Source organism: Gambusia affinis, linkage group LG07 (genome assembly GCF_019740435.1).
Source record: "Gambusia affinis linkage group LG07, SWU_Gaff_1.0, whole genome shotgun sequence".
NCBI lineage: Eukaryota > Metazoa > Chordata > Actinopteri > Cyprinodontiformes > Poeciliidae > Gambusia > Gambusia affinis.
The window spans coordinates 6683856-6710518 of record NC_057874.1 but is presented as its reverse complement, the minus strand read 5'-3'; the positions used below and the strand labels follow the sequence as shown (position 1 = coordinate 6710518).

The window sequence follows — 26663 nt, the reverse complement described above, 5'->3', positions numbered from 1 at the left end:
TAGGTATTTCTTCCTGTCAGATGTTGAGCTTCTCCAGATTTTATCCCGGTCCAAAGATCCCACTGCTGTACAGCAACAACTGCACAAATGCTTTGAGAACATCTCACAGGTTTGCTTTGGCTTGTTGATTCTCTACGTACTCCACAACAACAGAAGAAAAAGACTAGCAACTAAGTTTTCTGTTTTGCCTTTAGCTGCAGTTTGAGTCAGACCTAGAGATAACGCATATGTACTCTAAAGAAGGAGAAAAAGTTCAACTCTCACTGCCAGTATCAGCAGATGGGAATGTGGACAACTGGCTGAGGAACTTAGAGAAGTCCATGCAGACCACTTTGAGGGATAACATCGAGTGGGCTCTCCAAGATTATTCTGAGGTAAGTTGATTGATTTTTTTGTTGTTGTGTCTCACAGGATTTTTTATTTTTGCTGAAGCACTTTTAAAAGCTTCATGTTCATCCTTTCCCTACATAGAAACCACATGTTGAGTGGGTGTTTTCATACCCTGGTCAAGTGGCGATTGCTAGCTTTCTGGTTTTCTGGACTGCTGAGGTGTCCACGGCTTTGGAGAAGAGACTCTTGCATAAAGTTCTTCCTCCACTACAGAATCAGGTTCACCAGCACTAAACCCACATACCAGTTTTTTAGCTGCAGTTTATTGATTTAAGTTTACATTATTTTTAATAAACTGCTCTTCTGAACATCGTGCAGACTTGATTTGACTATTTCTAACCTTTTTATTATTTTGCTTATGTAGCTTAGTGTCTTAGTGCAGCTAATGAGGGGAGGTGTCTCTAAGACGCAGCAGGCCGTTCTGTCCTCCCTCATTGTGATAGAAGTCCACGCAAAAGATGTTGTTTCCAAACTGGTGGAGCAGAAAGTTTTAAACATCAACGACTTTGAGTGGATCAGCCAGCTTAGGTTTGCTTTACTTTACAAACAGGCACACTTCTACCACTTGACATTGTTGCGTAGAATTTATTTGACCACTTTATTTATTTGCAGATATTACTGGACAAATGAGGAGCTGCACATCCATGCAATGAACGCAGAGTTCTTATACGGATATGAATATCTTGGCAACTCTAGTCGAATGGTGATCACCCCACTCACTAACAGGTAGTGCTCCAATTGGATGGTTTTAGCGATGCACTCTGCTTGTTAATCAGTGCAACCACTGAGACCCAGCTTCTGGCTCTTCTAGATGCTACCTCGGCCTTACAGGAGCGCTGCATCGCAAGCTGGGAGGCGGAGTCACAGGCGCAACAGGCTCTGGGAAAACAGAAACCATTAAAGATCTCGGAAATGCTCTGGCCATGCACACTGTGGTTTTCAACTGCTCCGATAAGCTCAAATCCTTCGCAGTAGAAAGGTTTCTTAAAGGGGTAGCCAGGTAAAAAAAAAAAAAAAAAAAAAACAGAAACAAAGTGAGCTAGTGTGAAAGAGTATGATGAAAAAAGAACGACACATGCTGTCAGTCACGTAAGATTTGTTATCTGTTTCGTTTTACAGCTCGGGTGCTTGGGCTATTTTGGATGACATCGCTCGCGTTCATGTGGAGGTTCTCTCTGTCGTGGCACAGCAGATCTCTACAATACAAAAGGCCCAACAGCAACAGGCAAAAACCAAACACCCCGATTGTTTACATTCTACTTCCTGTTAGAATCATATCTCGTTCAGAGCTGCAGCTAACAATTGTTTCAGTAGTAGAAAATTCTATCGATTTGTTCCAACGACAAATCGATTGATGAGATGAAACAAATTGGCATATTCTGCAGATTTTTATTGCAAGTACTAGAGCTTATTTAATACCAAATTAGAAATTTGTTAAAAATGCAAATAATCCGGTGATTCAGTTTGTTTTTTAAAATAAGATAATAAACATCTTATTTCCTAAAATTCAATAACAGCATTCCCTTAGTGTATGTTTAATTCAATCATTTGTAGCAAAGGACGAATCCGCATCTAAAAAAAAATTGCTTCTTGCATCATCATGTGAAAAGTTAAGATGTTTCTGCTTGACAAACATCAGTAAAGTTTAGAGTTAATCTGTTGGCTAGTTTTTCGGTCAATAATAGGATAGAGTTAGGGGTAGGGTTAGGGTTCTGTAACCCTAAAGTGACTTTTTTTTTTTTTTTTAGGCTGAGAATTTTGTATTTGACGGAGTGGAGGTTCCTTTAGTCCCTTCGTGTGCCATATTCTTTACCATGAACTTTGGTCACACTTCTTGCAATAAAATACCTGCCAATCTGAAGGTATGTAATCATGACTGAAATCCAAATAACTCTGTATCACTGAGAAAAAGTACGTTGGATCCAACAAATGTCTTGACGTTCCCTGCAGAATCTGTTCCGCCCCGTATCCATGGTGATCCCTGAATTCGATATGATTGTGGAGATCTCCTTGTACTCATTAGGCTTTTCGGATGCCAGTGCCCTCTCCAAGAAGATTGATAAATTTTTCAAGCTCTTATTTGATCAGCTAGCATCTCAGGTTTGAGTTTTGTAAAGATATGAATTTATATAATTTTCATTATTTTGTTTCAACGTTGAAATAAATAAAAGATTCACTTTTGGATTTATTTCGAAGGAACACTATTATTTTGACATAAGAGCTGTGAAGGCTGTGATCGCTGTAGCTGGAAATCTGAGGAGAGACAACCCCGCCATGAATGAGGTTTGTTTTTTTTCTTTTGTGTAGCTCCAGTTCGCCATGAACTAAGATTCTTACTGTCCTTAATATTTCTGTTATCAGGGGTCAATCTGCCTTCAGGCCATCCACGAAATAAGCATACCACAGTTTTCACAGAGCGACCTGGAACTCGTTAACGCCATTCTCAAGGATCTCTTCCATGAAACACAACGAATGCCCATGAGTTATGACGTTCTAGAGGAGTCCCTGCGTGATATCTGCAAAGCAAAGAACCTCAAAGATGAGCTTGGTTTGTGTCTCGATCGGCAAAAATTCCAAGGATCGTCCTGTCTTTTTGGAGCGAGTCTATAACAGCACTGTGGTCATTTCAGGGTTTATCAACAAATGCATTCAGTTGTATCAGACCACTGTGATGAGACACGGTCTAATGCTGGTGGGGCCTCCTGCAGCTGGTAAAACCAAGGTACAGTACCTTCTAAATCACTTTTAGGCTGCTCTACTGAGAACTGATGATGCTTGACATGAAGAGGTGGAAAAACTATGAAACCTCAGTAGCAATTATAGGTGATTAAGTTATTTGGAGAAACCACTTATATTATTTGTTGTGTTGAGTCATTTGTTGGATTAGCTTATTGCAAACAGCTATTAGTTTGCATATTTTCCCCACAAACCTATTTGGGTTTGTGACTGCAAATGGACACACGCATTAAAAGCTGAACCTAATTCTTCTCATGAACTCTTTATTTAGTGCTACGAGGTTCTGGCTGCTGCATTAACGGCTCTGGAGGGCAAGCCCTCTTCTCGGGGCGGCGTTTACCAGGCTGTCCAGATTCATGTCCTCAACCCCAAATCCATCACGATGCCACTTCTCTATGGAAACTACAAGACTCACAACCAGCACTGGTAGCAACATTGTCCTTTAAACACAACATGCGCTCCAAATAATAAAAAAAAAATGGACTCAAACTCTGACTTATTTCAAATCATGTAGGAAGGATGGTATCCTCCCGGCTATTCTCCGTGAAGGAGCAGCAGCGGCCGACAAAAAGAAACGGTGGTACGTGTTAGACGGACCTCTGGAAGCTGGGTGGATGGATGGCTTGAACACCGTTCTGGATGACAACAAGAAACTGTGCCTTAGTTGTGGGGAAGTGATAAATCTCACCGATGTACGAAGTTTTTTTTGTTGTTGTTTTTTCAAACTTTCTTTAAGTGTGGAGTTTCTCCCCCATTGTTTTTCTCCTTCTATTTTCATTAACACATCCCCCTGGTTTTCTCCACCCAACAGGAAATGACCATAATGTTTGAGGTGCAGGACCTGGCAGGAGCATCTCCGACTACTGCATCTCGCTGTGGTATGGTCTACTTGGAGCCCAATCTGTTAGCGCTCTCCTACTTCACAGAGTGCTGGCTGAAGCATATTCCTGAGGCTTTGACACAATACGCAGAGCACATGAACTCACTGTTTTCCAGGTTCCTGCCGGTGAGAGCGGAGTTGTTTTAACACTCTTTCATTGCAGCACCTAATGATAGTTAAAGCCACCTTATGCCCTTTTCCCCTCTCACCCTTTGTGTACAGGACTCAATTTCATTTGTGCGGTCATCAGTGAAAGAGATCATCCCTTCTCTGGATAGCAACCTTATTTGTAGTCTTCTTAAACTGATGGACTGCTTTTTTAGCTCCCACCACTTTAAAGAGGTTTGTTTAAATTTTTTAAAATTGCTTGTTTTAAAAAAGTTTATTTTAAAAAGGCACTGCCTGCTAATATTTGTACTACTGTTAATGCACTGCCTTCTGATTTTCACTTTTGCTAACTTAAAAATCAGACGTTTACTCCGTGGCACTTGGTTACCAGAAAACGTGCTCATCTCTTAGCAACAGATTAACAACAAATATTGTTATTGTTCAAAAAACTTAAGATTTCCTATGCTCTTTTGAAACACTCCTTATCTTATATTAAGAATTCTGCAAATGGTGAATCCTGCAGGAAAGAGAAAATGTTTGTTTTGTTTTTGGTCATTGATGGTAAATACATTATAAAACAGACATTCATCACAAAAGTAAAAATATGATTTATACTTTGTGGCAGTTCGTTACCTGGAAAAAAAAAAAACACTCATCTCTTAACACCAAATTAATAATATTGTTGTTTATAAAACATAAGCTCTTTTAAAATACAGCTTACCTGTTTAGACACAACAAATTTAGAGTTGGTAAATTTTGCAAAAGTAAAAATCAGATGTTTACTTCGTGGCACTTGGTTACCAGAAAACACGTTCATCTCTTAGCAACAGACTAACAACAAATATTGTTATTGTTCAAAAATCATTAGATTTCTCCTGCTCTTTTGAAACACTACTTATCTTATAGTAAGAATTCTGCAATTGGTGAATCCTGCAGAAAGGGGAAAATGTTTGTTTTGTTTTTTGCCGTTGATGATAAATATATTATAAAACAGACATTCATCACAAAAGTAAAAATCTGATTTATACTTCGTGGCAGTTCGTTACCAAATAAATAAAAAAAAAATCACTTGTCTCTTAGCAACAGATTAACAACAAATATTGTTATTTTTCCAAAAACATAAGATGTGATGCTCTTATTATGACAGCCCAAAGTTTGTTTGTGAGCATCAAGTTTAATGAGTCATATGGAACTTATTTTCTTTGCTTTTCTGCCATGTTATCTGTATTAACTGTTCCGTCAATGTGGCGTCACTGTAGTTCTAAAATTCTGCTCCGCTATCTCTGTAGTTCTCTACATCTCTTGCCCTCCTCAGTGTTCTGTTGCTATGGTAATTAATCCTCTCTGAAAACTGTCACATGTGAGTGAGTGAGACACAGAGGGGCAAACAAAATTCTATCTCTGTTTTGAGCCTAACTGACACAAAATGGTGTCAGTTAGAATTTATTTTTTTATTTGGCTCGTTTTTTTTTTCTCAACTTACTTCGCCATGGTTACTTGAAATGCCAAGAAAAGTAATAGCATCCCTCACGGGATCAAGCCTCACGTTTTGAAATATATACTGTGAGGGGGCATGCAGCAGTACGAGCCGCATTAATGGTGAAAGGATTATTTTGAGGTATAGAATAATAGGTGCCTTCCAGGCATTGCACGGATGCATTGAAATGCCTTGCAAAGCAGTGCTCTCCTATGCGTTCCTATGGCAGGCCCCAATAACAGTTTGTTCAAAGTCAGTGGCATCATTATGGATTGGAACTGCCTGATAAAATCCCAATAAAATCAACATAGAGGTGCAAGGTGGGAAAAAAAATGTAAAGTGGTGTGAATACTTCTCCAAATCCAGTTTCGCTAATTTCTATTTGATTGTCCCGAGTATTTTTGATTATGGCTCACTGTGTTGTCTTTGCTTTATTTTAGGGCGAGAAGCCAGTTCTGAGTTCTCTAAAGGAACTGGCTCACATTGAGGAGCTGATAGAACCCTGGTTCTTTTTCTCACTGGTCTGGAGCGTTGGAGCCACTGGAGACGGACCCAGCCGACAAGGCTTTAGTGACTGGCTCCGAAACAAAATGGCAGCAGAACAGGTCATATTAGTTTGCCTTGTTTTGTCTGGAGAGTGAAAACATCATGAAAAAACCAACACTAAACCTAAAAGTAAACAAGAAGAACGTGCTACTGGTATTACAAAGCTGAGTGTTCCCAGGATTTTGTTTTGAGTTGTCACTATAACTGTGGCAGGTTTTAGTACGGTAATTGAATCATATGTAAATATAGATGCTTTATACTTGTTTTGTTTGGGGTTTTTTTTGCTTTTTTAGATCAAACTATCTTTTCCCGAGGAAGGTCTGGTTTACGACTACAGGCTTGATGTTGAAGACGAGGACAGAAAAGTACATATATGTCTAAATCCTAAATTTCTAATAACTAGAGAAAAAAAGAAAAAATTTTCTCCAATTATCTGACTTCCCTGTGCCTTAGGTGCAGTGGGCCAACTGGATGAAGCATTCAAAAGGTGCTGTCATCACTACACACATGAGCTACGAGGAGATATTTATTCCAACCCCTGACACAGAGAGAATGTCTTACCTGATGGATTTGTTGCTGACCAACATGAAACCTGTTAGTGTGCTTCTGAAACTACAGCAGAATTTGAAGCACTTTTGGTAGAAAACATAAAAATTCTAAAGCAAACAGAACAATCTTCATCTGTATTGTATTGTTATTCTTTTGTTGTTGTTGTTGTTGTCTGTGTGATCCAGTTGCTGTGTGTCGGGCCGTCTGGTGCAGGAAAGACCCTGACCATGACAAACAAGCTGATGAGGAGCATGCCTGATGAATTCATCACACATGCTTTCAGGTTCTCTGCCAGCACCTCGGCAAGTCAGACTCAAGATTTCTTTGAAAGCAAACTAAGCAAAAGGTACGCTTCGGTAATAAACCTTTAGTACATTTAAAATCTTTGTGGTATAAACAGGACGTTTTCTTCCTATAAAACAAAACAGATTTTCAGGCACCAAGGTAACTGTCCGCTTTCTTTTTGACACCCTAAGTTAAACTAATGCCGATTATACAAAACAAAACACATGTAAGAACTTGCAGCGTACACAACCACTTCTTTATCAGACGCGTGACCTGTGGCTTTGACTTGTCAATCTATTTCAGGCGAAAAGGAGCGTTTGGACCTAAAATGGGGGATCACTTCATCTTCTTCATTGATGACCTCCACATGCCCATGTCCGAACTGTGTAGAAATCAGACTCCTTTTGAACTTCTGAGGCAGTGGCTATGCCATGGTGGCTGGTATGACAGAGATCAGATTGGTACGTTTTCTTCACTCTACAAGGGTACTCTCTTGAGAACATTTAGATGACTATGGATTTAGCTCTTCAGATATTTGTCCAATGAAAGAAATTAGACTGAGAGAGAGAGAGATATGTAGCACTTACTCTCTCCTGCGTGTTCTTGCTACTTCTGCTCAGGAACGTTCAATCACTTGGTGGATATTAATTTAGTTTGTGCCATGGGTACCTCCAGAGGAGACAGGGATTCATTTAATCAAGGCTTCACGCGGCATTTCAACATTCTGTCCCTTAATGGCTTGGAGGACTCGATAAAAACAATATACTCAACCATTCTTGGGAGCTGGATGGGTGAGTCAAACCTCAGATTTTTTTAAGTTTATGTTAAAATGAATACAATTTCAAACACACACCCAACAGATTACTACTTGTAATGTAATAATCTGCATAACGTTATGCATATGCATGCCGGGGTGGGCATTTATTGTGTTATCATTTGTCGTGATAAATTCTCCATCATAAGATTTTTTTATTTATTGTTGTTGTTATAAATTTCCAATATTGATGCTTTTTAAAAAAAACTTTTCATATTGTTGGGAATGTTATTTTTACTATTTTTTTCAATGTCTGCTCAATCAGAGCATCAGTAAATATCAATACATTTTAGACCATGATTAAAAGTAGTTACTCTGGTCTGTGGGCATTTTAATAATACAAATCACACAGTTTTATGTGACATTTTGTGTTGATATGTGTTGCCTTTGACTAGTATTTAAACAGGTTTGATGTTCTGTACATAATTAATTACCAAAATAAGTTAGCTGCAGATCTAGCCGCATATGTAGGATAATTGTAACAACTGATATGACCCCCTCCTAAACTCATTTCAGTGCCTTTTATAAGTACTCTGTGCAGATTTTAAAGGTTTTTCCTTTATTCTATTCTATCAGGACATACTCTAACTGCCCAGGGACTGCAGGAGTCTCTTGTTGATGCCACTATTAAAGTTTACACCGCCGTAACTAATCACCTCCTTCCAACTCCAGCAAAGTGCCATTACACCTTCAGCTTCCGAGACATGTCCAAGGTCTTTCAGGGCATACTGTTGGCTGAGGCGTACACTATAAAGGTGTGTAAATCTTTTTAGAGATTACCATGTCACATATTAATTACTGAATTGATTCCACAATGATTCTACATCTGCGGGATGAATTTCAGATTTGTTGCCATGCATTAAGCAGGGTTGTAGCTAATATATAAAAACAGTCTAATATATAAAAGTGGAATCCTTCCTTTTTTTCTTTTCTTTTTTTTTGGGGGGGGGCTGTATGTAAAGGATGAATTTGAGCTGCTACGCCTGTGGTACCACGAAAGCTGCCGGGTTTTCCGGGACCGTCTGGTTTGTGTTAGCGACAGGGAGTGGTTCAACAACCTCCTGGAGGAATATATTGACGAGTTTCACTGCCCCATTGAAGACGTCTTACCTGACCCTCCTGTTTTGTTTGGAGATTTCATGTCTCCTGAATCTGACCAGGAAGTATACACAGTTATAGAAGACAAGGAAGAAGTGAGTAGTACCAGTTGGTTTGGGGTATATTTTAGGTATGCCTCCGTGTGCTGTGTATATAACGGATTTTTCCACTGTGAATGAAATATTAAGTTATATTTTGCAAATTATGTTGCGTTTCCTTGCCTAGCTCAAAAAAGTGATGGAGCAGTATGTTCACGGCTTCAATCAAAGCAGCCCAGTCAAGGAGCCACTGGGACTTTTCATGGACGGCATTGAACACGTGTGTCGGATCAACCGCATCTTGCGCCAGCCCCTCGGCCATGCCCTGTTGCTCGGAGGGCACCTCAGTGGCCGCAAGACACTCGCCAGACTTGCCTCATATGTGTGAGAGTCAAACAACTTGTCCTATTTTTATTTTTTTAATTCATATTTTTATTATTTAAAGTACATTCAGGGTTGCAGATTGCATTCAATTTTAGTCTGCTTTACCACAATCCCTCAACCCCCCCCCAAAAAACATAAATAGTGTAATATAGGAGTTTTTTTTAACTTTCCAACTACATTTTTTCTTCCACTTAACTTCCAGTTAATACGCTTGGACATAGAGCTCTATGATAAGCCAGTTTCTTTAGCAATGACCTTTTTTTCCCCTGTGAATTATGACACTGTATATTCAACACCTGTCAGTTCAGCAGTTTTTCCCATATTTAAATAGGATAAACTATACCCATAAGATAGTATTATTATACTAAAAACATGATCAATCTGGTCATATGCTATATAATGTATTCTAGAAACCAAAAAGCAACAAAGACAAATTCTTGAAGTGTCTCCCACACATCTTTGTGTACCAAATCAATATATTAGTTTAACTTGAGCTGAACTTCTCAAAAAATAAACAAAATGTTTACAATGAGATCCTGTATGGGGTTTAGTGCTAGGTGTATTCCAAAGACCAGTGTGATGTATGATGCACTGGCCCAGTCCTAACATTGTATTTATCCATATTTAGATCTGGACATAAATGTTTAAAGGCTCAAGTGTCTAAGAATTACGGTAGGACAGAGTGGAGAAACGATATTAAAAACAACATGCTCTCTGCTGGTCTTCAGAACCAAAAGATCACACACCTCTTTGTTGAATCTCAGGTAAACAGCACAATTTTATTACTCTCTGTCGCTGTGGTTTTGATTCACAATGGTGTGATTACTGAACCCACATCCTCTACAAACAAGAATAGATTTTAGCAAGTCAATTATTTGTTATCCAATCTCCAGATTAAGAAGGAGTTTTTCCTGGAGGATATCTGCAACTTTTTAATCACTGGAGAGCTTCCCAACCTGTATTCGTCAGAGGAACATGAGCGTATCTTAAAAACAATGAAGCCGGTGGTGGAAGACCTGGACCAGCAACTAACAGAAGCAAATCTGTTGGCTGCCTACCATAGGAGAGTTCACAGCAACTTTCACCTGATTCTCTGCATGAGGTTAGTCAGAAAAGGTTTAAAAATCCTTTCTTTTCAATGATAATGTTTTTTTTTTTTTGTTTGTTTGTTTTTGCAAATAGATTTTCTTTTTTCTTTACCTCTCCAGCCCTGCAGGTAAGGGGTTTCGTGCGCTGTTGAGGCAGTATCCTTCTCTGGTGAAATGTTGCACCTTGGACTGGTTTGACACCTGGCCAGATGAGGCGCTGCAGGCTGTTGCCAGAGCATCTTTAGATGAGCGTCTTGTGCTGGATATCAGTCCTGAGACTAAGGAAGCCCTGGTAAGAATGTGGTTTGTAAACTTCTTAACCTGCGTATTTTTTTTTTCTTGTTGTTACAAAAATGTATATTTAATTCAGCTTTTATTGCATTCAGTTATTGTTTGTATAGGATATGGATTCAGTAATCATATAATTACTTACAAAGAAATGTAGAAAACTCTAATCTTCAGTTAGAGTTTGAGAACGTATTCTTTTTCACAAAGTCACCTCATAGCAACCCCCATGCGTCCATTGCTTATATTCACTTAACTGTGCATTTTTTGATAGAGATCAAACAACCATGCACTCATACAAGAAAGAAGAGAGAGTTAACACTTTCTTCCAAGTCCATCTTAGGGCTTAAACCTAAATCCTACCAAAGACATTTAGGGTCAGCTGAACAAAAGAGAGCACAGAGAGGAGAGAGAGAGATCAGTGGACATAACGCTGTGCAGAGGACAATGGTCAAAGATTCTTCTCTCTGCGTTCTCCAACCTTGTGAAGTGTGAAGACTATGTACTGTCATTTTGGTAAAAAAAGGATCTGTTCATTATTCACAGCTGTGGGGCCAATCATTGTGCCTCTGAAGATTTTATTAATGCCACTAAATGACAAAGTCATGTAGTACCTTTTGAAGAAACGCCTTTCTGGTCTTCTCAGAAAGGTGTTAACAGATCTTTGCTGACTCTTTCTCAGGCAGTCAGTCTTAAAAAGGATAAGTTGTCACCTTCAACAGAAAGCTACCATAGGAACCTGTTCTGTCCATCGTTTGTTTCGTCACTATGATCAGCTGCGACAAAGCTGATCATAGTGAATACAGAAAGTAATTTATGGGAGGATGCTCAATTTTTCTGGCATTCAGCACATTTAGATAATTTTGTGTTGGGGGGCAAAGTTCATCTGCTAAAACAGAAATTGCCACAGTTTGTCCAATAGGTGACAGCAAAGCACACACACAAACCTTCTGATTGAAGTGCGTGGTGTGAAGCAATGCACACTCAGTGATGATGGTCAAGTTATTTACGTCCCTTTACTATTGCTGTCCAACTGAGTTGTGACTACGTCAGATGCATGTTAACGTCTCGAAAGGCAAAGAAAGGGAGTGTGGCTTTACTGTCCGCAGTAGACATGACCCGAAAATTTCTCTCCACAGACCCTGATGTGTGTGAACATTCATCAGCAGATAGTCAAGAAGAGTGCGCAGTACCAGACAGAGCTGTCTCGATGCTACTACATCACAGCTAAGAGCTTCACAGAATTCCTCAAACTCTTCACAGATCTGACCGAACACAAGAAACAGAAGTTGGACAGTTCTCGTCAGCGCATAGACGGTTGTCTTGACAAGGCGAGGCGCCAAATAGCAACTAATTAGCGGAATGAATTATGTGCTTTTAATTAGCATTGAGGGAGCATTAGTAACATGATGAATATTTTATGGTGGGTCTGTAGCTGTGTAGAACAGTTGAGGATGTGAAGAGGCTGCAAGAGGAGGAAGAACAGATGCGACCACTTTTGGAGGAAGCTGCTAAAGAGGTTGAAGTCGCTTTGCAGACAATTCACGTAAGCAAACGTCAGCAGAAGTGTATGGACCATACATATAACAAGAAATACAATAACAGTACCGTACTCTGATTGGTTGTCAATACTTTATACACTGGAGCAAAAACCTGTCACTCACAGTTGAACATTGACTTTTATTTTTAATCTTTTCTTGCTTTTCTTTTACTAGGACACTTCGGCGGTCGCAGTGGAGATTCGTAAGTTTGTGCAAGAAGAGCAGACAAAAGTTTTAGACAAAGAGCGTTTTGCTAAGGCAATCAGTGTGAATGCTCAGCGAGACATAGACAAGGCTCTGAAGACGTTGGATATAGCTCTCGACAGCCTGAAGGCCCTCAATGCAAGCAGCTTCATTGAAGTACGTGGAGTTTTCTTTACCTTTCATGCAGCTGAGTTCAACCGTTAAAACATGCAGAAGCCCGGACTATACGTTTTACTGCTATAATCTGAATGATTTATATTTCACAGCTCCAAGACTCTGAGCAGTATACCCGGGAGATAAAGCTTGTCCTTGCAGCGGTTTGCATCGTGAAAGGTATCGAACCAGCTGGGGGTGCTACAGAAACGCCAGACGCGCCTAACTTTGAAGAGTATGTGGAACCTGCTGAAAATCTCCTACAAGAGCCTATGGTGTTTCTGGAGAGCCTCTTCAATTATGACAAGGTAGACCTCACTGATATTATACAGGTAGATGTAATAGTTGCCATACCACTTATAACGCTTTAAATAAAAGGAGATAGAGACGATGTTGCCCTCAACAGGTCTTTAATCAAGCAAAGAGATCCCTCAGATATCGTTAAGCCCATAAATATTTCCATGTACCACTGTTTATTTTAACCCTACCACTCTGAAATGCTTGGCGAGATATTCAAAGCCTTTTAACAATTTGGAGGGGGTGTTTTTGTCACATTACAACCAGATTTGATTGGAACTTTAATGAGCAACTAAGTAGTTAAGTTTTATTTGTATTTCTGGCTGGCACTTAAATGCTTTAATTTCGATTTGCCCTTTGCCTTTTTGCTGCATTTAAAACTGATTCTGTTCCCCCTGGATGCCTGCTGTGCAGGACACCATTTCAGACGATGCAATCAGTCTGCTACGGCCCTACATGGACGATGAAGAATTTCAGCCTCCTGCTCTTGTCAAGATTTCCGTCACCTGCAGCTCTATTTGCCAGTGGGTGCGAGCCATCTATGACTATCACTTTGTGCTCAAAGCTGTGGAACCAAAATGGGTGAGATCTGAAATATCTGCTTGAAACATTCTCTTGACAACGACGTCTGTACAAAATGTAAGATTCACAGACATGCAGGGAGAGCCGCTAAACTGTCGGACTTGTCAACACTGTTGCAGCAAGTTCTCAAGGAGGCTGAAGAGGACTTGAGAGCCGCCCAGCAGGTTGTTTCTGATGGCCAGAAAAAGCTGGAGGAAGTGGAAGAAAGCATTCCCCCTTTAGAGGCCAAGTACCAGGAATGTTTGGCTAAGCAGAAAAAGCTGGACGACGAATATGAAATGACCGAAGCTCACCTCGTCAGAGCAAACAAGGTCGGAAGAAAGACTGAGGCTTACATATAAAACAAAACAAAAAAAACCTTCATAGCTCAGGACAAAATGATAGCATGCTGAAAATATTAAGCTTTTGACAGATGTTTATTGTTTTCTCTCCAGTTAGTAGAAGGGCTAGCAAAGGACGAAGAGCACTGGAAGGAGACCGTGATAAAGCTTGATAATTTGGTTTCTAATTTAGCCGGAGACATGCTTCTGTGTGCAGGATACGTCACATACCTTGGCCCCTTCTGTGTAAGTTTGTACCGTATGAGAACATATGGTGCCTGCTTTAGAGGATAGATTTGTGGCTCTAAATCAATTGTTTACATCAAAACCTGGATTAAGTGCATTGAACTGTGTGTGACAAAGTGGAGACCAGTGGAGGGAGTAACTTTAGCACAGCTCTGAGTATTTTCACTTTTTCATTTTTTTATTTGCTGGTTTTATCTTCAGGACGTGTATCGGGCAGCCATAGTAGAAGAATGGCTCAGTTGCTTCAAAGAGTTGGATCTTCCACACACTGAGGAAACTAACCTGATCAGCAGTCTAGGAGATCCTATCACAATAAACTTTTGGAAGGTCAGAAGCTGGCCGTGACTAGATTCTCTACGATCAAATAGATTTAGATTCCTTTTGCTGTTTTTTTTTTTTTAACCAATTTTTCAGTTCCTTTTACATCTTATGTCGAACCTGTTCTCGCAAGCTTACATCTCCAAATGATCTGAATTTTGAATATTTTGAATGTATTGTCATAAGTTTTTACTCCATGTGCATAGATTGCAGGACTGCCCAGTGATACGTCATCAGTGGAAAACAGCATAATTGCCCAGTATTCTGTCCGCTGGACACTGTTCATAGATCCACGGGGTCAAGCCAACAGATGGATCAAAAACAGGGTAAGGTCTTTCAGATTGTACCTTAATTACTTGGCGTTGTAGGTGTGTTGTATAAAAAGTTAACAACGTTCATATATTAACTTACATTGATGTTGTTTACACTCAGGAGCGGGACAATGGTCTGAGGGTTTTGAGGCTCAGTCACAGTAAATTCGTCCAAGGTATCAAGAATGCTATACTTGATGGTAAACCCTGCTTGGTGGAGAACGTAGGAGAGGAGCTGGATCCAGCTATAGAACCTGTCTTGTTCCGACAGGTGGTTACACGTTCATCCTTTTACAGCTGTTGTCAGAAACTCAAACATTTTTAGGAAACGGAACCGTCTAATCGGTATTTGTCGCTCATAGACCTTTGAGGAGGAAGGCAAGACGGTGCTGAGGCTGGGTGACTCAGTCGTTCCCTTATCTGAGGACTTCAAGTTGTACATCACCACAAAGCTGCCAAACCCACATTACTCTCCGGAGGTTTTTGCCAGCGTCACCGTCATTAATTTCACTGGGTCACCCAGGTAACACGCACATGTTCAACCGGTAGAAGAAAAAGACAGAGAAGCTTCATTTCTGTTGTTCATTACCATTTGCCTCATTATTGAGACTCAGGGGGAAAAGATTGGATTCAAAGAGAATTGTCTGTCAGTCAGTCTGGTTCCTACATGGCAGCTATGAAAGAGTTGAGCTTTCCAAACATTTGACAAAACTGGGTTAGAAGACACATTTTGTACCCGGCTTTTCATCGAAATTACACCGATTCAGGGCACTTACCTGCTTAATGTGTGAATGCACTCAAAATTATGAATATCTTTTCCAAACTCTATTGTGTCACATAAAAGCAGTAATTCTGAGTCATCATCTTTTATCTACATCTAAATATAACATTTTCGTCTCACAAGTTCACACTGGAAATGTTTGTTCTATATTATTTTAAAGAGCTAGAAGGAGATTAGAGTGGAGGAGAGAAAGAAACTTTGACTGAATACAAATCAACACCCAGAAGTCTGTTTCTACACCTGCAGAAAGAGAGAAAACAAGCAACAAAACATAGCGACTTACGGAGATATAATAATAACAATTACAGCATCACTGGGAAGTACAGTACAAAATATATTTAGTGGCACCCGCAGCGCAAAGTAGTTCATATCGGATCTCCAAACATTTGTCTGAAATGTTCATTCTAAAGATGTCATTATATACTACCCTGGTGTTTCAGCACTAGTATGTATGCCTCTGTTTGGAGTCCCTGTGTTTGACTGGACAATTTGTGCTCAATCAGCGCCATGGAAGACCAGCTGCTCAGCCGGGTGGTAGCCGAGGAGCTTCCAGACATGGAGGACGCAAAGAACAAGCTGATAGTCAGCTGTGTCCAAATGACACAGGAACTGAAGGAAATCGAGGATAAGATCGTGTTACTTCTCATCTCGGCAGCAGGGGGATGTGTGGATGAGGATTTAAATCCACAGTTGGAGGCTTATAAGAACAGAGCCGAGGAGATCAAGGTCTGACCATTGGAAAGATAGATCTTGAAGTCATCACTGAAATGTTTTATATATACTGCCTTTAAAAAGTGTCCATAAACTTTGAAGTTTCACATATCATGTCACGACCACAAACCTCAAGGGGTTTTAGTGCGATTTTATGTGCTAGACCAACACAAAATAGAGCATGTCTTTAATTGGATGGTGAATCACTCATAGTTTTCATGAATTAAATGTGGCATGTTGTGCATTTGTAGTCAGTCCCTCTCAGTCGATAATGAACAACCTTTCTCTCAATCAAATGCGCACCTCAACAGATGAAAATCTTTGCCAATTCTTCTTTGAAAAATACCTCAAGCACAGGATTGTATTGTTTTATAACCTAACCCCGTATTAAACATCTTCACAGCTCTGTCTGACTTTTCTGCCATGTCTGTTGACCTTCAAGATGCTGGTTGTTCACTAATGTTCTCTAACAAATCTCTGAGGCCTTTGCAAATCAGCTGGATTTTTACTGGATTAAATTACGTGCAGGTGGACTTCTTTCAATAACTTCTGAAAGCAGTGGGTCCTTGTGGATTATATTTAGAGTAATAAGGATAAGAGGCTGAATACAAATGTACTTGACAAACACGCACTACTTTATAGGTCTGTCACAATGGAAATCCCAAATTATAGAGGAGTAAAATGTTCAAAGGTTATGATTATGTTTGCAAGTTGTCATAGTATACTTTAAGCTGCTATTGGCGTTGGTTTTGATTTGCTTTTATCTGGGTTTAATTTAATGACAGACTAAAATACTGGAAGCAAAGAATACGGAGCAGGATATTGACGCTGTTCGTCTGAAGTACTCACCAGTGGCAGTTCGTGCTCGGATTCTGTTCTTTTGTGTGTCAGAGTTATCCAATATTGACCCAATGTACCAGTACTCCTTCGAATGGTTCCTTGGCATCTTCATGAAGGCTATTGCCAGCTGTGACACAGCAGGTACAAAGCAAAACTGACTGATTTTGTGGAGAATTGTTTGTGTGTGTGTGTGTAACATAATCAGTTTAAATGTAAAACGTTTTTTTTATGATTTTGGTTGGAAATCTTCATCGTCTATCGCACAGACACAGAGGAGGAGAGAATCGACCAAATCAATGGATACTTTACCTTCAGCCTGTACGTGAATGTGTGCCAAGGCCTGTTTGAGAAACACAAACTCATGTTTGCGTTTTACCTCTGTGCTCGCATCATGATGAACGAGGATAGAATCAAAACCGTAAGTAAAAGAGTCGGCAAAAGACTGAAATCGGCCTAGCCCATGTTCACATGATCTCCCTGAATCTTTTATTTTGGCAGAGTGAGTGGAAGCACCTGCTATCTGGAGGGGAGCCAGTCCCCAAATTGACCAGCTCAGAAGTAGACTGGATGTCGGATCGGGCCTGGCAGGACATTTTAGACCTCAGCACTCTGGATAACTTTGATGAACTGGCAGAAAGCTTCAAAAACCATCTGGAGGAATTCAAGATCATTTTTGACAGCGAGCAACCCCACAGGCATGAAAAGATTAACCCTGTACAAATAGATGCACTCTTCATTTGTTTGTGATGAAAACGTCAAAGTCTTATGAGGTGGCTTTCTGTGTCTGTGTGTCTAAAGAGAGCCGCTCCCAGGGAAATGGGGCAACGATTTAAACTCATTCCAGACATTGCTGGTCCTTCGATGCCTGCGCCCTGACTGTGTGATTTACGCCGTGCAGGACTTTGTGTCTGCTCATCTGGGAGAGGCCTTCATAGAGACTCAGGTGAAATCCCCTTCTCCTCCCTGAAGCCTTGACTTTCCTCTTAATTCAAGCATTTCTGAAGTTATTCTGATCTCTACCAGCATCTTGGAGGTCTCTAATTCTTCAGTTGTGAAAGTTTTGTCTCCCTCTGCTGACCATGGAAGTGAATTACATTGATTACGGACCGATCCATATTTTTCCTTGGTGAACAATTTTTTTATGCCTCTATATCTCAATTGGAATTAAGTCCATGTTTTAATTAAATGGACACAGAGACCTAAAACAAAGAGGAAATGACGGAGAACAAAAGAGAAGGAAAAGAGGTGGGGAAATGTGTTAAAACAGAAAGAGGGAGATAAAAATAGAGGAGGAAAAAGGCTAGAGAACAAAAGGAAACATGCTAGACATCTGCTTCTATACCTGCAGAAAGAGAGGAAAACAGAAACCACTGCAACAAATAACATCCATCCACATGTAATGACAATGTAACTGAAAAGCACATGGTACTATTTAAAACAAGGTGACACATTATCTTATTAGGAGTGATGAATGGGGCTGCTTATGTTATCCTTTTCTCAGGAGTCAAAATATTCCAGCCGCAGTACCAGCAACAGGTGGGGGAGGGACGGTGCTCTGCTACATAAAGGCAGAGAACACTTTGGTCACTCCAGCATTGGCATCTCATTTAAATAAATTGAAGGTTGGGAACAATATGATGGTAAATTGTTGGTGTAAAAAAATGTATCCCTTTCCAACCTTGCCGTGGGATTGATCCCAGTAACTGGGCCGTGCTTAACTGAGACACAATTACACAAAAATAAGTTAATGCAAGTCCGTCCAGTAAGGCACAGGGACAAAGGGATATATAAAAAAAAATTGTTTCTATTTATTTTTCCAAATATTCTTCAAAAAAAACATCCAACATCAAATCTCAAAAATATAACAAAATGGCCCCAAAAGAAATCAACTAAAGCATACCTAACTCAGAATAACAAACCAAAAACTGACCTCACACAATGAACACACAGGGGAATTTAAACACAAAGGCTAGCCTACACAAAGGAGGACGGGTGGGAGATGAGACAAAGACAAACAATCTATAAACATAAACAACTAATTTAAACCAACATATTTTGACTACAACACAACTGTAAAAACAAAACAACCTAACACCAAAATGTTTAAGGACTTATGCTATTAATAGAAAGAGGCAGGTTCTTTAACATCAGGAACCTGAAGTGGAACAAACCAGCCTGATGGTTTGTTCCACTTCCTGGTTCGTCTTTCAAACAGTCCTCTCCCTCAGCCAGTCCTTCAAACTCAGCAAAACAAAGTAGTTAATGATTAAAATGAACAAAAGGTGTTTACTAAATGTGTGCTCCCATCTCAGTAAACAACCTAATGCAATAAACACAAAAGAATGAAATTATAAATGTATTGTATGAAAACATTTAAATAAATACTAACACTGGGGAAAAGATGGAGGAACCTCCACAGCAAGAATGAACTTTTATCTGTAATGGTTTTGATGACTTTGCTGCCATATAAATGTTGTTCTGTGTCTCTGCAGATGTCAGATCTGTCTGTAGCCTTCAAAGAGTCGTCCCCTACCTACCCCATCGTTGTTATCCTGTCTCCTGGCACTGATCCCGTTGCTGACATCTACAAGTTTGCGGGTGTTATGGGTTTCTCGGAGAAAGTTAGCGGCATCTGTCTGACTCAACGGCAGGTAAGTCCTACTGTATATTATTTCTTTTTCTTTTTTTTTTATGAATTACCTCATCCTTATGGTTCGGAGGTGATGTTCTCCATTGTTTCTGGTTGAATACAAGCATTGCTTCAAACTACTTTACCACATGTAGCGTTCCAGCAAAGATTAAATAAACCTATCTGCCGTTTTAAGGTGAGTTATTGCCTTAATCTAAAGGAAACTTAACTGAAAATATTTACCTAACTACACTTTGCAATTGCTATACCCCTCATAATGGACTTTGCAGAACACTGCCTGTTTATGTGATTTAAACCTCCTCTAGGTATTACACTAAAGTGTGGACAGTTAAACTTTCGTAAATCAGAGTATTTTCCAGACTACCCGCTCCTAAAGTCCAATTTTTCACTTTGCTCCTGCCGTTTTTCAAACTACCTTACCATCTGCTGTTATTCCCATCAGGGTTCCGTGCCTGAGTCTATGATGCGGGCTGCTATGAAAAATGGTCACTGGGTCATTTTCCAAAATTGTCACCTGGTGCCCGACTGGCTGCCAACGCTGGAACGGCTTATTGCGTGCATCAGTCCCAAAAAAGTAAGGACAAACACGACTTTAAGAAACAACTGAGCTCATCTTTTTGAAAATAACTTTGGACTATATAGAAACAGAGGCTTTTTACTCTTTTACTGGCACGCCCTTTGTGCACAGGTCCACGAGGATTTCCGTCTGTGGCTAACCATTATTCCCTTTAAGAAGATTCCATTATCCCTTTTTCGAAATGGCTCCAAGATTATCGCCGAGCCTCCGAGAGGCATTAGGGAAAACCTGGAGAGAGCCTACCTGAGATTCACCGACGAGTTTCTGTCTTCTTCAACAAAGGTCTACGTCGCCCTCCTTACATTCTTCTCCATATTATTTACTTAAAACATTTCATTTGGATTTGGTTCGTCTTGTTTTCAAAGTTTCATTCGAAGGGGGTGTAGTTCAAATTATTAACAATGACTTTCTGTCTTCTTAGGAATCCAAGTTCAAGCCACTGCTTTTCTCCCTCTGCCTGTTCCACGCGGTTGCCGTGGAGCGCAGACGGTTTGGCCCACTGGGATTTAACACTCCCTACGAGTTCACCGACCAAGATCTGGACGTCTGTGTAGATCAGCTGCAAATGTTTTTGGAGCAGTACCAGGACATCCCCTACAAGGTGGTTAGACCAAACAAGTCCATTATTTCTCTAAACCACACACAAAAAAATTTTGCATCACATATTTGTACAGGGCCCCGTATAGTGCTTTGTAAAACAACTCATATGATCTTGTATGAAGTGAAAGAAACTTTTCAAAAACAGTGAGTAAATGAACAGTGTTGTGCATATTTATTTTGATTTCTACTAAGTCGATAATTAGCTGCTATTACAGCTGCAAGTATTTTAGGGCATGTCTCTAACAGCTTTGCAAGTGTAGAGACTGAAATGTTTGTTCATTCTACTTTCTAATATTGCTTAAGCCCAGTGAAAATAGATTGGGACTTTGACTGGGCCATTCTTTAGATTGATCTAGCCCATTCCACTTGGAGCTTTGGGTCTTGTTGCCTTTTGTTAAGTTTTATCCATCTGCCCACCATCTCTGCATCATTATTCCCTCTTTTGTTTTTCCCTTTCTAAGGTAGCTGGCTTGCTTGTATCCATCCAGTGCAAATTTATCACCAGTTGGCTGGAAGAAGTTTTTCCATTTCTGTGGAGATAAATTTCCTTCTTAACGGCCCTAGAATATGTTTAAAAATCTTAAATTTGAGTTGGTGAAACCTCTGGTCTAAGTAGGTTTACAGTTGTGTCGTACTCTTTGTTTTTAAATAACTGGTTTGCTCAGGGCTCCTTGAGTTATAGAACGTTTGGGGATCTTGTTTTGAGTTTCAATGAGTTTTATTTTGTGAATTTAGAATAATAGAAGCTGAACGAAATTGCATGTCAACCTTTCGGACTTTTTTTGTGTAAAATACATTTAAAAAACCTAAAAAAACAAAAAATTTTCTTCACTCTCTTCTTCCCAGTCACACACTACCTTGTTGTGCTCTATCACTTTAAATCCCTACAAAATATGTTGTAATGGCTAATTCAAATAGAACTACTTTTACTCTGAGACTAAAAGTGTGTGTCTGTAGACATGATTATTTATCTGTCTGTCTTCTTTTATGCCCTCCACATTATCAGCTTCTAGAACACACTGCTGGAGAGGTTAATTACGGTGGCCACGTGACGGACATCTGGGACAGACGGTGTCTGCTCACTCTGCTGAAAGACTTCTACTCTCCCGCGGTTCTTAGTGACAATCACGTCTACTCTGGTGTCTACCGGCAGGTCGACTCTAGTCTGGACATCGAGGTTAGATAAACACAGAGCCATTTGATTGATGGTGTGCGTTCAGAATCAAATTTGAGTGCATCAGTTGGCCTGCAGAACTGAGAAGGTTGTCTGGAGCCGCAAACAGACGAGTCTGGAATACGTGACTTTGAGGACGGCACATCTGAACACGAACACGAACACAGCATGTCAGTCATTTAAAACCACAATTCCGATCATGTGTTGTTTTAAATTAGGAGTATAAAAGCAATCCTTCAAGACTAAACTGCCCTGAAAGGTGCACTCTTCTTTAAATATCAGTCATCTGACCATAAGTTTAAAATGCTATTAGATACTAATACATTCACATCAATAAATAGCTTCTTTTTTATTTTTTACTCTATCCCCAAATCATAAACGAGGAAACGTAAGAGGTGAGACTGTCGGTATCTTTCTGTTTGGAGTAAACAATGTCGTGATGTTCTGTCCTGAGGAAGGATGTGTGAAGGTCATCAGGGCCTAAAAATATGTTATTTGAATGTAACCTATATGAAGACTGTGTAAAATGTCATTGTACCTCTGACCCTACAGGGCTATTTAGCATACATCCGAGATCTGCCCATCAATGATACGGCTGAGCTCTTCGGTCTCCATGACAACGCTAGTATACGGTTTGCCCAGAATGAGACCTTTGCCCTGTTGGACGCTCTGATTGGTCTCCAGCCTCAAGCTGATGCTGCTACGTCGGCTAGAGACAAAACATTTTATGAGGTTCTGGCATCAACTGATTCATACGTTTCTGCCTTTATTTGTACTAATAACATCTGTGTGTTTTTATTTATTCAGATCTGCAGTCAACATGAGAGATGTGTGACATTTTATGTGTCCTCTTTGAGTTCAGACAGTGGAGGAGGTTGTGATCGCCACTACTAGAAAACTCCCTCAGACGTTCTCTCTTCATACGGTGACAGAGAAGTACCCAGATCTGTATGACCACGCCATAAACACAGTGCTAATCCATGAGGTCATCAGGTGAGAATAGTCTGACAAAAACATTCATAAGCTTTAATCTGTGAACTTCTTTTCCTTTTTATTGTGTTAAAACTGCAATGTTGATTTTGGGTGCTAGACCAAAAATAAAGTAGTGCGTTAGGTATGAAGTGAAAGTATGAAGTGTCTTTCAAATAAAGCTCTCAAAAGTGTGATGGTTGTTGTTGCTGTACAAGCCAAGTGAAACCAGTAGAAACTCAATTTTAGACTACTGAAAGATATTTAGCATTTAAAAATTTGTATATGTTTATTTCAGCTCCATTTCAGATTTTTTGGGTTTTTTTTTTTTTTTTTTTCCTTGAGGCGTTCAGAAAAGTTGGCATAGCGCGATCAATACATAAGATGCTTTTCATTCTTATTTGTCGTCTTTTAGATACAACAACCTGTTGGAGGTCATTTGTCAGAGTCTCAGTGATATGCTGAAGGCTCTGGAAGGTACGGCTGTATTGTCTCCAGACATGGAGCTTATGGCCCTCAGCTTGTTCAACAACAGAGTGCCTGAAATATGGACAGCCAAGGCAAGCCACAGAGAACTGGAAATAACTGAAATTCTCACATAACGTTGTCTAATCTCTGTAAAGCCTGAATGCGTGACTTTATTGATAGATGATGTGTATTGATAACTTGAAAGTTTCAAAGACATACTGTTGCCAACACTTTGTTTACTGTTTAGAATGCCCAAATCTGTACATATTTTCTGCTTTTCGTCTCGGCTTTCTGGCTTTTGACTGCCATGCTTTCTCTCGACAGGCCTACCCCTCTATGAAGCCTCTGGCTTCTTGGGTGTCGGACCTCCTCCAGAGGATTAATTTCTTCCAGGAATGGATCTCCGACGGCAACCCACTTGTGTTCTGGATTAGCGGGTTCTTTTTCCCACAAGCCTTTCTCACCGGAATCCTGCAGAATTACGCACGTCACTTCAACACTCCTATCGAAGTACTGGGATTTGGCGTCAAGGTCCATCAGGCTATATTTGTGATACTAGTTCAAAGCATTTTTTTTTTTTCATATTTCCATGATTCATTTTTTTGGAAAATCTGGAGTCTGATTTTAGTTCTTTCCACGTCTGGATATCTTACAGTCCGGTAGACTTGTCTCAATTGGGGACCAAATTGAGACCAAATTTGTTGCAGAGTTGGTGTGAAAGCAACCTAAAGAATGTTTTTGTATCTTCACACTAAATTCCCTTCATTGTCTGAAAAATTTCCTCTGTCTTCCTTCTTCAAGTCCTTTCTTTTCTTGTGTCACTCCTTTTCATTCCCTCCTGGTGTCCTGTTTTCCTGGCCTCTCTGTGTCCTTCCCACATATGAAGGAACATGTACTTTTCCAAATGCGGGTCCTTTTCTCATATGTCTTGCAATGCCTCCTCCTCCAGGTGATGGTGAAGCCCCTGTCAGAGATAAGAGAAATGCCCAACACAGGCTGCTACATCCACGGTCTATTCCTGGAGGGGGCCGGCTGGAATTATAACACAGGTCGGCTCTCTGATTCCAACCTCATGGAGTTCTACACACAAATGCCTGTCATCTGGCTGATCCCCAAAACCTTCAGCACTCGAGCAACTTCCTGGGTCTACCTCTGTCCCGTCTACAAGACCCCCAGCCGAGCTGGTCAGTACTTATACAGTGACAAAAGAATCCACCGAAACACAGCAGATACGCATGCAAGTGGCTGTGGCAATTTGCTAATATCTGAGATTTATGAAAGAAAATCCAAAATCAATGCTAAACCCATATTATAAACTCTATCTTAATGTGGTGCCTGGAAGCTGAGGGTCTTACTCAAGTGTTTGTGTGCACCTCCTTATGGTGGTTTTATTACTCATCCAAAATAGACTCCAGTTAAGTGTCGAGTTTCACGAAGCCTCTGAAAGTGCAGCTCTGCGTTTTTCCACCTACAGCACGAAGCCCACGTCTCATGCTGGCTGTCTCGTCAGTTTGTTCAGAGGTTAAATATTTATACATTTACTACATTTTGTATAGGCTGAGCTCAAAAAGTATTTCATAGCGTTTTATGAATCAAGTGCTTGGTGCGTGTGACAAATAACGCTGAACTTTGGGTCTTGTAAAACGAATACACAAAGTGCAAAAATGTAAACAGGACTGTGAAGTTAAAAGTAAACAATATATCAGGGTTATATAAATAATATAAATAAGAGCAAACTACTTGAAGAATTCTTAACAGTCGATAACCAAACCCTCACCACAGATGTTGAACTTTGTTCTACTAAAAGTTTACAAAACAGCCAAGAAAATTAATGATTTAGAATTTATCCCCCCAAAAAAATTATTTAGGGGAAATGAGCATTCTTAACTATTTCAAAGTTAGTGCCAAATAAAAAAATTGTTATCAGTGAAAGTGTGCCCACCACTGCTCCTTAATGATTAGGTCATTTTTAAAGGTAATTAAATGCTCTAGACTTTATTGAGGGATGTGAAACTAAGGAGGTTCAATACAAATGTTAGATTAAGGTTATGACAAAAATAAATGAATAAAATTACAAGAATGAAATTGGATGAGAAAACCATTGAAATAATAGGAGAATATAGTTAAACTATTACCAGAATAAAGTCAGAATATTATAAAAAAAATTCAACATGAAAGAGCAGTCCTATAACTGCAGTAAAATGAAGAATGTTGAGCATCTTGTGAAGTGAGGAAATAATCTGTTAACACATTACCATTAGTTTATTATCAGTAGCAGAACACACCACAGTGTGTTTATTCTGGTAATTACTACAACTTTATTCTCGTATCATTGTGACTTTATTCCTGTATTATTTTTTTTTTCAACTTTATTCACATGGAACTTTATTCTCGTAATACCGACTTTATTCTCATGATTTGTTGTTTTTGTTTTTTTTTTCTTAGCCTGGCTCTACTACTTACTTACAAATGCATGCCACACTTTTCAGATTCTTTTTCTTTGAAAAACAAATTGGTAAACATATATGTCACATATTACCACTATCTTATGGTGCTCTATGCTATAAAATACAAGTAAAATATACTAAGGTTTGTGTCTGTGAAATAATTATCTAATTTAGGGTGACCAGATTTGGGTTTCTGAAAAGTAGGACACTTCTTTTTTTGTTGGGGGGTGGGGGGGAGGGGGTGGAAGGAGTGGCAATGTGATCACAATGCACTGTAAGCTATGTAATGTCTTGAGGCAGTTTACCAAAATCCCGGACGATTTTGAAATTCCCCCCGGACATTATTTTAGGTCTGAAAAGTAGGACATGTCCGGGAATAAGAGGACGTCTGGTCACCCTAATCTAACTAAGACACTGTATTATGCAGATAATCTGCTGTTTGTTCTCCCATAGAGAACTCGTCCACCACTGGCCTTTCCAGTAATTACGTGACTGCCTTGGAGCTGCCCACAGAGCTAAGCCAGAGGTACTGGATCAAACGAGGGGTTGCCCTGCTCTGTGCACTGGATCACTGAACACATAGCATGAATTTGTCTTGCATTCATCACCATAAAGCTGACCAGTCCACAGCGACGGTACCTGCAGATTTCTCTTACTACACCTCGTGTTAGCAAGAATGTTCTGTCAAAGACATGTAATGTATTGTTTCTGTAACTCGAAATTTTTACTACTGTTTTTTTTTTTTTTTTTTAAATAACACGTTTACGGTTGTAAGCCATGTCTTCTGTGTGTGTGG

At 39.8% G+C, this 26663-nt stretch overlaps 1 protein-coding gene across 2 annotated transcripts in view; it reads left to right on the top strand.

The window, feature by feature from the left end:
* dnah1 (dynein, axonemal, heavy chain 1) overlaps positions 1 to 26603 on the top strand; it is a 38317-nt gene extending 11714 nt beyond the window's left edge. Inside the window, exons 22-76 of one of the 2 annotated variants that reach the window (XM_044122699.1) lie at positions 4 to 109; positions 195 to 374; positions 472 to 609; positions 755 to 918; positions 1003 to 1116; positions 1202 to 1390; positions 1510 to 1615; positions 2139 to 2252; positions 2341 to 2490; positions 2587 to 2673; positions 2752 to 2938; positions 3021 to 3112; positions 3398 to 3552; positions 3641 to 3818; positions 3938 to 4132; positions 4229 to 4348; positions 6032 to 6196; positions 6431 to 6502; positions 6591 to 6731; positions 6872 to 7032; positions 7275 to 7432; positions 7592 to 7762; positions 8362 to 8540; positions 8748 to 8978; positions 9109 to 9305; positions 9934 to 10069; positions 10199 to 10407; positions 10514 to 10685; positions 11818 to 12009; positions 12114 to 12224; positions 12394 to 12579; positions 12690 to 12884; positions 13288 to 13455; positions 13575 to 13766; positions 13890 to 14021; positions 14223 to 14348; positions 14546 to 14665; positions 14772 to 14921; positions 15013 to 15173; positions 15935 to 16157; positions 16928 to 17123; positions 17255 to 17400; positions 17481 to 17677; positions 17781 to 17925; positions 19475 to 19633; positions 20075 to 20206; positions 20321 to 20491; positions 20631 to 20810; positions 21816 to 21986; positions 22536 to 22715; positions 22846 to 22976; positions 23368 to 23512; positions 23745 to 23951; positions 24370 to 24604; positions 26321 to 26603. In XM_044122699.1, coding sequence (XP_043978634.1) covers positions 4 to 109; positions 195 to 374; positions 472 to 609; positions 755 to 918; positions 1003 to 1116; positions 1202 to 1390; positions 1510 to 1615; positions 2139 to 2252; positions 2341 to 2490; positions 2587 to 2673; positions 2752 to 2938; positions 3021 to 3112; positions 3398 to 3552; positions 3641 to 3818; positions 3938 to 4132; positions 4229 to 4348; positions 6032 to 6196; positions 6431 to 6502; positions 6591 to 6731; positions 6872 to 7032; positions 7275 to 7432; positions 7592 to 7762; positions 8362 to 8540; positions 8748 to 8978; positions 9109 to 9305; positions 9934 to 10069; positions 10199 to 10407; positions 10514 to 10685; positions 11818 to 12009; positions 12114 to 12224; positions 12394 to 12579; positions 12690 to 12884; positions 13288 to 13455; positions 13575 to 13766; positions 13890 to 14021; positions 14223 to 14348; positions 14546 to 14665; positions 14772 to 14921; positions 15013 to 15173; positions 15935 to 16157; positions 16928 to 17123; positions 17255 to 17400; positions 17481 to 17677; positions 17781 to 17925; positions 19475 to 19633; positions 20075 to 20206; positions 20321 to 20491; positions 20631 to 20810; positions 21816 to 21986; positions 22536 to 22715; positions 22846 to 22976; positions 23368 to 23512; positions 23745 to 23951; positions 24370 to 24604; positions 26321 to 26442 — 8740 coding nt within the window. In that variant the 3' untranslated portion in view covers positions 26443 to 26603. Of the gene's footprint in view, positions 1 to 3; positions 110 to 194; positions 375 to 471; positions 610 to 754; positions 919 to 1002; positions 1117 to 1201; positions 1391 to 1509; positions 1616 to 2138; positions 2253 to 2340; positions 2491 to 2586; positions 2674 to 2751; positions 2939 to 3020; positions 3113 to 3397; positions 3553 to 3640; positions 3819 to 3937; positions 4133 to 4228; positions 4349 to 6031; positions 6197 to 6430; positions 6503 to 6590; positions 6732 to 6871; positions 7033 to 7274; positions 7433 to 7591; positions 7763 to 8361; positions 8541 to 8747; positions 8979 to 9108; positions 9306 to 9933; positions 10070 to 10198; positions 10408 to 10513; positions 10686 to 11817; positions 12010 to 12113; positions 12225 to 12393; positions 12580 to 12689; positions 12885 to 13287; positions 13456 to 13574; positions 13767 to 13889; positions 14022 to 14222; positions 14349 to 14545; positions 14666 to 14771; positions 14922 to 15012; positions 15174 to 15934; positions 16158 to 16927; positions 17124 to 17248; positions 17401 to 17480; positions 17678 to 17780; positions 17926 to 19474; positions 19634 to 20074; positions 20207 to 20320; positions 20492 to 20630; positions 20811 to 21815; positions 21987 to 22535; positions 22716 to 22845; positions 22977 to 23367; positions 23513 to 23744; positions 23952 to 24369; positions 24605 to 26320 lie in introns of both variants that reach the window. The other variant, XM_044122698.1, reaches the window with a different exon arrangement.
* The last annotated feature ends 60 nt before the right edge of the window (positions 26604 to 26663 follow it).